The sequence below is a fragment of the Lytechinus pictus genome, chromosome 12 (assembly GCF_037042905.1).
Source record: "Lytechinus pictus isolate F3 Inbred chromosome 12, Lp3.0, whole genome shotgun sequence".
Classification (NCBI taxonomy): domain Eukaryota; kingdom Metazoa; phylum Echinodermata; class Echinoidea; order Temnopleuroida; family Toxopneustidae; genus Lytechinus; species Lytechinus pictus.
In genome coordinates, this window is record NC_087256.1 from 4,988,001 (window position 1) to 5,000,008 (window position 12,008).

The following is a 12,008-nucleotide window of genomic DNA, read 5'->3' on the forward strand; positions in this document are numbered from 1 at the left end:
ACTATGGGAATAACAGAATTCCCCTACCAATGGGTTAAACACAACAAAATATCAAATTACCTGAGTTGACATCATGGTTAGCACTGAATCCTCCTAAGACAACATCAAGTTCCATGGCAACGGAAGCTACAGGCAAAACCTCCACCACTCCTTTCATGAAAATGGTACCATCGCTTCGGACACCTCCGCTGGAGTAGTAGTAGGTCCCGGGAACGTCGAATTGGTAGGTATAAGAGCCTGATTGTAAATGATAGAGGCTAATTCTAAAATTCAAATCTTGTATCCATCTTAACAGCTTTCTTAGTGTTATTAAATATAGGTGTACTACTTCAAGCATTGTGATTGGTGAAACTATGTCACATGACATTCAATTTTTTTTGGTGCACTACATGGGATTCATTAACAAAAGGTACATTGAAAATTTACAATGCAGACCAGCACTTTTGTGACAGAGTAGGAAAGCACCAGAAATAAGGATTGATGTTTTTTTGTTATTATTCTCTCCAACTATCATGCACTTGTTGTGTCATTTGGAAAAAGAAAATGCAGTGAAAGATTGGTTTCTTCAGAAGGTGCACATTTGATACTTGCCTGATCGGCTACTGCACAGAGCCGAACATATCCAAAGAAACCTAGCTTGAAGGCTCCACTAACACACTCAGTTGTGTGCTATTTGTATAAGATTGAAAACCAGAAGCATGTCTATATTCCACGTCAAAGCAGATGATGGAATACCCTTCTGGCTTCAATAACATCATCCCACTTACCAGATGAAGTAGACCTTCCACCGCTGTAGAAGCCACTTCCATCATAGCCCACAGAGTCTCCATTGGCAGTCTGCTGCACTGCGTACCCAATGCCGTTCACATATGGGTCGATGGTCCAAGACCAGGTGACAGAGTCTCCAGCAGTGATAGTAACAAGCTGGGGATTCCACTTGTATCCTATTCCATATTCTGTGAGAGGGAGGAACATATGGTCAAAGATATTTTATACTATGATCATTTACTTTCTCTTGGAATGGCTCTGATCAATAAAATGTTTGGTCTATATTTTAATCCTTTTCTCAACACTGAATTTCAATTTGAACTAAAATGCTTAAAATCTTTTGATACATATTCTTTGAATATTTTGAGAAATTTTTGTTTTATTAGAGTTATAATAACAATTTCTATCCTCAAGGTAACAATGTTTTGTTTCCTTTAAGCAATTGTTATGTTCTAATTGTTGTGAATTTTATTTCAAGGTGCCTTGAGTTAAGTTCAGTATTCCATAGAAATCATATATGGTATAGAGAAAAGTTTATATTTTCATCATTATAGGTAAAGACCTACTTTACAGATTATGTAGGTAAGAGGGTGTTTCACACAGAGTTAAGTCTTAAAGTCATATTTACATGCCAACATGCACATGATATTTAACATCAAATATAACTAAGCATAATTTGATTATGCTGTGATGCATATAATACCACATGCAACTGAAAATTCAATCTCAACTTCTGGTTGCAATTAAGTCTTTTTAAAATACCCCCCCCCCTCTTTTATGAATTCCCCATATAAGCACTTACTACTGTGTCTGCCAAGGTTGTCCACACGGTGATTAGCACTTGAGCTTGATGCTGTGCAGGTCAGTTCATCATCGTCTATAGCAGTCACCTGACATTCAAATCCTCCCATGGTCACGGTGATGTTATTAGGGTCGGTCCCGAAGCCGGCTCCGGTCAGAGTGACCTCGGTACCTCCCTGGACGGACCCAGAGGAAGGGAACATTCCAGTCACGTCCAAGACATAACTGAATGGGTCGATGGCGCTGCGTGGAAAAATCATGAGAAGAGAAGAGATATTAGTAACCAATTTACCCTTCGCTAGCTAAAGATTATGATACTTACATTTGTAGTTCATTAGTTCATTAAGTCAAATTCGGTTCTAAACTGCCATTCTTGAGGTAAAATTAGAACAAAACAATTCTCTACTCCAACATGAACTCCACTTAAGAAGATCTACACTGTATGCACCTGTAGGGTAGTTTAAAATCTCTAGATATATCACTTCCAATTGAGTCATGGGGATTGGAATCTGGTCAATATAAGGCAATCCCTTTACAAATTTAAATATGATAAATTAATTAACACAAAGACATGAGAAGCAATAAAGCCAAACTACAGAATTTAAGAATCCGACTAACCTAGTATCAGCCAAGCCGATGCTTTCAATCTCGACATCAACTTCATATTCTCCTGGAACGTTGGCCGGTAAGACGCAGGTGATGGAGGAATCGCTTTGGTCAGTGACCTCACAGGATGCTGACCCAATCATGACCGAAGCTCCACTGGAACCAAAGGCTGATCCAGAAATGGTCAAATCATCACCACCTGAAAAGAAGGAGATATTAAAATACTTTGTAACACACCATATAATGGCACTTTCTTCTAAATATTCATGAACACTCTATCTACCACAAGGAAAGAATTTTCATTGATTTGTATTTACTTTGTGTGAGCTAAACTAGTTTCTACAGACTTTTCAGAATGGCACAGATTTGGACCCTTCTACCAAAGAGTGATTTGAACTTATCTTGCGGCTAACAGGGATCCTGGCTCATTTATAGGTATGTGCATTTACTTTGTATTTTATAGATTGGAAATTATTTGCCAAATAAATTGAATTGAATTGAATTGAATGGAATGTTATTTACATCATGAAATAAGAGAATGATGATTACTTACCGACAACACTGCTGGTTGTGGGGCTGAGGCTAGTAACTGTTGGAGTCAGACTTGTGTCAAAGGTGAAGCCATTGCTTACGGTAAGAGCGGATACCCCTTCAATGCTGATGACGATGTCAGCATCGGTGGTGGAACGACGACGGCGACGGGAGCTTGCCTGTATAATAGATCAAAGATAAATAGGTTTGCAAGAGTGAAAATCTTTATCAAATTATTGTTGACCTGAATCCACATTTAATCCACTGCTTTCAAAATATATACATACAGTATACAGTGTGTCCCAGAAAAAAAGGAAACTGGGATTCCCACATCATTTCACTTATATCATACAATTCAATTAAATATTGATACCTAATAAGTGACTAACACTTCATGCATTAAAAAGCAAGACAAGTTTGATATTTTAATGTCAAAATCAGGTTGCACAGAGAAATTGGACCAGATACACCAGTATAATATACACACTGTATATACTGGACAAAAATTTGATAAAGGTTAAAAAAGGAAGTTGCCTTGAACTTTACTACTGCACACCATTGGGTATTGATGACATTCGTTGCTTCCATCATCAATCTTCTTAATAGATGCACAAATCTTGGTTTGTCTTTCAGAATAAAATCATGATTTTTTAAATATATTTTGCAGATCTGGCATATCTGCATGCACATAAATTGAGAAAGTGATGGTGTAAGCAAAGATTGGAATGAATATCCTGTCATTTTTCAATTTCAATCCTATTGGTGTAAAGTGCATTATTTGGTGCCATTAGATATTTTCAGCAAGTTAAGTGTGAATTCAGCAGATCATGGTGACACACAAATTAACAATGAACTGGAAATATTTACCTGGAAGTGATCAATTTAACTTCATATGGAACGTGATTATAATTGCTTATATAAAAATATTTTCCATCACAATGTGCTTTGAAATAATTCAACTAAAATCAATGTAAAAAAATATATACATCAAAATGTATGTTGCTACTAATATGAATTTTATTTAGCAAAAAATGTGATATCCATTACTCTCACCTCAATGACAATCACACACACGATCTCGTCGTAGGATGAAGATACAACCTCACAGTCATTACTTCCAATGGCGACCTCAATATCATTGTCACCTCCAAGGCCGTAGCCACTGATGGTTACTTCAGTACCTCCTGCTGCACTTCCTTCGTCTGGTGTGATGGAGGTAACATCAAAGTCGTACTCAAATTCGACCCCTCCTGAAGAATGATCATGGAATTAAAAGCACAAGAGATTACACGAGTGATTTTAAAGAATTTAAATCAATCTCTATTCATTATTTAATTAAAGTGGCACATGTAAGGATTAGTTTACCTTTCACCAGAGGTTTAACTAATCTCATTTATCCTCCATGGTGATCTATGTAAAAATATGAAGAGAAGAATGTTTACTGACTTAATATACAAAGGATTTTATCCCCTATATTAAATTGGTAGACAAAATAAAAAAAGGAGAATATCAAGGGGTAATTCCTAAAAAAAATGACATTGCAAAGTATTCTTACAACACAAACATTATATGTTCCGCCCAAATAGAAAATTCCCCGACCCCCTCACAAGTGAAAAATTAATTGCTGTCAAAGATAATTTGTTCTGATGAAGCGTCCTGAAGAGGTACCGTAAGTTCAACTGACAAGTCCAATTGAGAACATAAAAGAAATATGTTCAGAAATTTCCTCTTCGTTAACTAGTAATCATCTTCATTACAATATACAATATCAGTATCCATATCCATTCATTCAGCTTGTATCCATGGTTACTTGATAACCTGCATTATATCATCAAACAAATAGGTTATCCGAGTACCACAGTCTCCACAGAGTCATCTGTTCTTGCACAACAGCTTCACAAGCATACTCATTGCAACAATCTTGTCATGGTTCCTATTCAGTTGCTCCAAGTAAATGAAAGAAGTCATGCAATCATTAAGAAGTAAAACTGAATTGGATACTAACCTGTTGGCAGGGAGGCACTTCCCTTTCCATCAACAATCACAGAGATGTTATAAACTCCTCCCTGAGCTGGGCCAACATCACACTCAATCCTTGTCGCATTGGCGTCGGTGATCGTGCAATCTGCACCACCGATGGTCACATTGTTCTCACCGACGTTATCACTGAATCCTGTGCCAATGATCACGACCGAGGTGCCGGCGTTGGCTGATCCTGGGGTTTAATAGGGAGACAGGAATAAAACATCATGGTATTAATGAAATTATTCAGAGGATTGCCTAAGAACAATCAAATTCAGGAAATTTGATAGATACCACAAAAATACATGTATAAGAACCAATTAGTAATGGGGGCAATGTTTCAATACTTTTCTACTTCTGAATCATCAATATATCTTTTGTTTTAGTGTAGAATAGTTATCTAAAACAGTTTTATAATACTTAAATTGCAAACAATATGGGAATGTCATATATTTAATTTTCCCTTCAAAATATGTTATTTTCATATTTTAAATAGGTTTAAACCACTTTCATTAACTGTCCTTCGGGACGTTATGATTTGATACAACACTGTGCACGCCAGTGTTATGGGTGCCAAATTGAAGAACATTACTGTATATGAGCATTTCAACTTAATTCCACTTAACCATTAACAGTTAACTTTATGTGAAAATAAATATATCGATAGAGAAGGGCTCAAAATAGCATGTTAGCATTATGGACAATTCATACAGACCATAAAATTTGCCCCCAAATGTATCTTTTCCCTGAAAGATTAACTTGACATCAGGGATGTGTTTACCTGAAGAAGGAGTGATGGAACTCAATGTGGGTGTAGCAGCTGGGGTGTACTGAAAGCTACAGGAATCACTCTGACATGAAGATGGTATACCATTCACAATCACTTCCACCTGTTACAAAAAATCAATGATATGACTAGTTTAGGATTCTGAAAAGATGTTTGTGTCCATTATTGGATTTGCATCAAGAAATGAAATCAGATTTATGAAAAGCCCACTGGGTCTGTGTAATTTTTACAATGTCAGGAAGTATGGATGGACTTGTTTTATCTAACACTGATCGATTGATGATTTTTTTTATTGATATGATATTTGCAGTTATTTGCATTATTTCTTAAAACATTTCTCCCCTTTTATGTTCATTCAAACATGGCATGATTAACTCTCAGCAACATCTTGTGGATAAAGTCAATGAGATATCAAGCAACAAATTACATTTTGCAGAGGTATATAAGTGATGTTTAGTTTGTTGCAAAAAAACAAGAAAACCTGCTGACCAATCAAATTCATGATAAAATTTTTAGCACAAATGAAAACAAGCGTGCTTGAAATGACCTTTCCTGAGATGATTTTTGACTGGCTTTTTTAAAGGTTTCAACGTCAGTTACAATACATTGCAGAATTACACTTTTGTTAAGTTTGTCCTAAAGGACCAAAAAGAAAACACCATTTATTCTTACATGCCATCTCAAGAAACCTACTATCTCTTTATCAATACATCTTTATCATTATAAATCCCTTTGCACATCAAACAAGTACATTTCTGAGTACTACGAACTCACCTGTGGGTGATCGTTGACTGTCCTGAGGAACTCTCCAGGGATTTTGGATAAGAAGACATTGCCTTCGTAAATACGAGCTGTGGTCACGTTGGCCCAGGTCACATTGTTGTAAAGGTCATCGGATGTTACCTGAGGGGAGAAGGAATGAAATCATATGAGTATCCATGCATGCATGGTGCTGCAGTCATCCTCACAAAACCAACTCCACAATTGCCATGATGAACAGTCATCCTCACAAAACCAACTCCACAATTGCCATGATGAACAGTCAAATGATCCAAAACACAACTTCTTCTAGAAATACATTGAAAATGGAAAAAGTCAAGCTCAAAACAAAATTTTGTCGATATCCTCTAAAATGGCGCTACTTACAAACTGAAGACAAAATATTGGATGCTGATGGGCTCTCCATGGTGATGTAATTTATCAATACAACATTTACTACATTTCCCAATAACTCTGACAAAGTTTCTTTTACAAATCAGATTAATGATGACCAGAGTCCTATAAAAAAAGGTTAGTGATTGTTTTTTGGTTACTTGATTTTTATGATTTATTGTGTGCACACTTTGGTTAATGGAATCCCTGTTAAAATTGTTCTACAAACAATGCCAACCTTTGGATTTATATCAAACAGTTCCTCACCTGTAGTAATCCCTGACTGCCTCCCTTGCTGTTCCATTTGATGTTATATCTGTATCCAGTACATTCACCGGACCGCGTCACAGAGAGATCACCAACATCCAAGTACGTCTCAAGAGCATCCTTCAACTGAGAGGCTGTACTCTGACCACTGATGCCTGGAGAAAACAAATGATAAAAGAATTTCAAAGATAATCAGTTTGTAATTTTTTAATATTCTAAAGCAATGAAGGACTAGTTTAACCTCTTTGGAAACTGAGCTATAGCGAGGTTCGCCGGTTACGCTACTTGAATAGGACAAAGAGAGATTGGAGAAAAAAAAATTATATAAAAATAAATATGTGTTATTGTATATCACTTAGGCCAATACCATTAGCATTGAAGGGATGCTCTAGGCTTACGAAAATATAACAGATAAAGAAAAATCATACAAACAAAACACTGAAAATTTTATCAAAATCGGACAAGGAGTAATAAAGTTATGGCATTTCAAAGTCTTCATAAATATTCAATGAGCCAACTGATGTCATATCCCCACTGTTCTTTTGTAGTTTATTATATGAAATTAGGTTTATTCAAACTTTTCCTTCAAGAACCAAAAAAAAAATTGGAATGACAGCTGATCCAGTGGATTACATATTCATTAAGTAATAAATAACCAAGTAATGAATTAACTCTTCAAATTTACAGACATGAGAAAAATATGGAAAGTTTCATAACCTATAAATATCTCCAAAATAAGAAAACAAGAAAATTGTGGTAAAATGGGAAAAAAATATAATATTCAATGAATTTTCATAAACCAATCAATCCTTAACTGAATTAATCAAGGATCCCCATTACTTTTAGAATTATACACAGGTAGGGACAGCATAAAATGAATATGGAATGGGATAACATTTTAAAGATACAAGAAAAAGGATTGAAAAAAGGTGAGATCTCATCACAATTAAAAAATGCACATCTTCATTTAGGCCAGTAGCTTATTTTGGATGAAGAGAAACAAAATATTAAATAAGGAACTTACAAGAACAATTATGACCAGAAATGAGAAACAGAGATGAAATTAATATGTCAATTAAAAGAAGAAAAGCAAAATGGTTCATGTACTCACCATAAACTTCACCGCCTCCTTCCTGAGCGAGATTGAAGGTCCCTTGTATCGGAGGAGTTGAGCGCTGGACTGACGACACCGTTACGCTAGCACCATCATCCCACATACGGCCGCTGTATGTTGCGAAATCGCTCCCAGCGTCAGTGGAACCAGCATTGATTTGTCCCCCTTGGATGCCGATGAGAGGGAAGTTGTGGCCGCATTGAGCGGGCTCGAGCTCAACAATGTAGCCGGAGTTGGTAGCTTCAACCGAGGCATCAAGAATGAAGTTGTCATTTGGCCGTGCAGCTGGAACACGAACCCCGTCTGAAAAATGATGTAATTAAAAGTAGATCATCATGAAGACCGGTAAGAATCGATATCACATGCATTTCTTCGATCTTCTTGTTCATAACGATAGACTCACCTCAGCTCATCTTCGTGGCGCCGCCGCCACCACTTGCACCGCGCGCCAATTTGGCAGCGCAGCGCTCCCCTTTAACCATAGAGTTATATAAACCTATAACACGTATTTAACTGTATGCCCTTCAGGACTTCCTCCCATTGGCTCCCAATATACCTACTCCGGATCCCGCATATCTCTATCACATTTATCAATGTGGATCAACATTTTATTTAGCAGCGGATGGTAAAACAACTCAATGTCCACACTGCCATCTGGTTATCTCTTAGAGTGAACGAAATGTATTTCCCCATGTGTTAAGTGCAAGTTCACCGATTTCCTTTAATTTTATTCAAATTTTGCAAATAATGTTCATATAAGATGTTATCCAAGTTCATGTTCCTGTCGCATCAACTCGAACAGCCTTTTGGAAAAATATTTAAGGGACCCCGGCTCCGCTATCACCTCCCGGAGGAGACAATGCTGCACGTGCTGATGATGTTGATAATACAAAATAATATCTTATTCTTACATGAGTCCTCCTTGACACCGACGAAGATGTTATCCACCCAGAACTCTTGATCGGTCTTCTCATAAAGACGAATACGTTCCATATAAACTCCGGTTCCAGAAAGCCATTCGTTAGAGATCCACGACGTTGATATCGTGTCCCATAGATCAACGCATGTATGCTGCCAACTGAAAGTTGAATATATATATACTCGTTCTTATAACAGGCTCTTTTATTTTTCTTAAATCTTAACCTCCTCTTCCTCCTCCTAATATTCTTTTTCCTCTTCTTATCTCGAATTTGAAATTAAACTTGGATGCACGCAAAATGAGGAGGAAATCCTTACAATAATTTCACAAACAAATCAATACATACAAAAACTAAATTAATGAAATCAAGTAGATAATACGGTGGTTTATACAAGACCAATGGGAATCTATGAGTTTAAAACAATGCCGTGCACGATATTAAATTACAGCCTAATACAGCGTTTAGACGAATGTCAAAGTAATGTATAATTACATATAAAAAGGTCTTACTTTTAACTCGGTCATTTATTCGGAGGAAACGTTCCTCTTTTCGATCAGATCTTGCAATAAAAGTAGGTGTATGAAAAATACTCAGAGCGTTCAGCGATAAGTATAATGTATACATACTTGTTGTTCTGGACGAAGCCGCCATTGATGTAGATTGCGTTGAATCGGCTGCTCTTACTCTTGTCAATCCAAGACACCCAGACATAAAACCATCTCTCAAAACCAGTTCCACGATGTCCCAAACAAAACTAAAATGAAACGCATGAAACGAAAATGAAAAACCTTATTGACTATGGAGACTATTTTGATGTATCTATCAATCTGTTTCGACTAGGAATTGCTTTTGTCTTATACAAAGAAGCAGAGGCGTCGATCCTGGGGGGGGGGCAGGGGGGCGATCGCCCCACCAATGAAAATATTGGGGGGGGGGCAAACATATCGTTTTGCCCCCCCCCCCCCCAATAATTCCGCATGTGCAAAAATAAAATAATGAGATTATAATGTTACACAGAAATCAGCAAGCGAGATTTAAATACACAACTCGTTCTTTATCTAAAATCGTGCTCAAAATGTCTGCTTTTCAAATTGGAATATAAAATTTTTCAGCTCGCGCTTCGCGCTCGCATCATTTTTGTAGCAAAAACCCATACTTTTCGTTATTAAATAGGTGAAATTGTCCCCTTTTCAGTTCTTAACCTCTAAAGAACTCCTGCTTCGATTTGCAACAATCTTTTGTTGGATATATATCTTGTTCTTTATTAAAAACGTCCATTAAACTGTCATTTTTTTCAGTTAGAAATGTCAAAATTTTCAGCTCGCGCTTCGCATCTATTGTTCATGTAAATACCCATCTTAATTATTGGTACTCAAAACGCTTAGAATATCAAGCTTTCAGGTCAGAATATAAATAAATTTCAGCTCGCTCTCGGCACTCTCATTATCTGTTAGTGAGATACATGTCGTCCTCATGAGTTACTACAAAAAGTCCTAAACAGGTACCTTTTTCCCGTTTCCAGGTCAGTATACTAAAAAATTTCAGCTCGCGCTTCGCGCTCGCATATTAATTTGTTGGTGAGATATGTGTCTCTTTCTCATGAATCATGTACATATATATATATATATATGTAGGCCTATATATATATATATAGGCCTATGTGTGTGGGGGTGGTTTGTTCATTTTGTGTGATCGAACGCCTTTGGAACGTTGATTTATGATTTTGCCCCCCCCCCCATCTGAAAAACGGATCGACGCCCCTGCAAAGAAGACTATGGGCTTAATTAGAACTTTGACGATAATAGACTCGACGATGATGACAGCCTAAAGGACAAGTCCCCCTAAAAAGATAGAAAACAGTCAACAAGCATAACGCTACGAATCGGCATTTTTAGATTTGCTTATATGATTCACAAACCATGTAACTATTACGTTCAGTCAAATCTTCTTCAATATCAAATCTACAAATATTGAAATCAATTTTTGACATATCATAAAATAAAATACAAAAAATATGCCCTCTCATGAAATATGCATGTCATAAATTTCTTATATTACGCTCGTATATGAAATTATCAGCGATATGCTAATTTGATCTTTCTCGTTTTATTCTTTCTTATCAGCTTTGGGTGGAGTGGTGGATTTCCCGAAAGCTCAAACAAGTTAGCATGGAAGGAGGTTATCAAATTTAATCCTGGTCGAAAGATATGTACTTCAAAAAATATCCCCACTTTAGTAAGGACCGGCAAATATTATATACATTAAATAAACGAAAGAACAAATGAAATCCCGATTACAAGCGTTACGACGATTTTTTTTTATTTCACTACATTTATTCTTAAATATCGTGTTTGTGATATATACCTCGCTTGTGTATCGCAGATCAACACTTGAAACAGATCCCATTACCCCGACGTAAAATACCCAGTTGGGATTACGAAGCGAGGTTCGTCCACAGAATGGTTCCTGGTCGTTCACACGAGTTCCGAACTCTGAACCGACGGCGGCCGACTCGTAATCGACGAAATAATACGGTCTGCCGGTGCTTGTCGATTCGCATTTCACCGTGATCATATCTAAAACGGCATTGCGAACCTACAGAAGATATAAAATGTATATGATTAGGAACTGCAAGTTAGTTAGGGAATGAGTTAATGTGCTGTCTCACGACAAAGGGGGAAGAAATTAAAAAAAAAACTTGCTGCGGGTCAATTAGTTGTGATGAAATTTGTAGTATTACGTTATTTTCATGAAATATGTAATCTATCCTGAATTCACATTTACCTTTATTCACTTTCTAAAAGAACACACATTGTTGGGGTTAGGTTGTTTACATAGCAACTTTTCAAAAGAAATTCAGAATTTCATATTTTTTCCACAAAGTAATACAAAATATACGTGATACATGACACTTAACAGCATACATGTACAAACTAACTCACCTATTCATCTCTTCATTTTTATTTTGAATAATTATTCATTCTAATTTTTATATTGTTTTCTCGTTATGCTTTTTGGAAGCTTTATGCCTCGCCTTCCT

At 36.6% G+C, this 12,008-nt stretch overlaps 1 protein-coding gene across 1 annotated transcript in view; it reads right to left on the minus strand.

The window, feature by feature from the left end:
* LOC129273409 (fibrocystin-L-like) overlaps positions 1–12,008 on the minus strand; it is a 64,665-nt gene that overhangs the window by 26,638 nt on the left and 26,019 nt on the right. The window contains exons 17-30 of the mRNA XM_054910436.2: positions 11,333–11,563; positions 9,595–9,722; positions 8,960–9,126; positions 8,046–8,351; positions 6,935–7,089; positions 6,290–6,418; positions 5,510–5,618; positions 4,712–4,921; positions 3,760–3,956; positions 2,729–2,885; positions 2,188–2,374; positions 1,571–1,812; positions 768–956; positions 61–237 (exon numbers count right to left, since the gene is read on the minus strand). Coding sequence (XP_054766411.2) covers positions 61–237; positions 768–956; positions 1,571–1,812; positions 2,188–2,374; positions 2,729–2,885; positions 3,760–3,956; positions 4,712–4,921; positions 5,510–5,618; positions 6,290–6,418; positions 6,935–7,089; positions 8,046–8,351; positions 8,960–9,126; positions 9,595–9,722; positions 11,333–11,563 — 2,584 coding nt within the window. The remainder of the gene's footprint in view (positions 1–60; positions 238–767; positions 957–1,570; positions 1,813–2,187; positions 2,375–2,728; positions 2,886–3,759; positions 3,957–4,711; positions 4,922–5,509; positions 5,619–6,289; positions 6,419–6,934; positions 7,090–8,045; positions 8,352–8,959; positions 9,127–9,594; positions 9,723–11,332; positions 11,564–12,008) is intronic.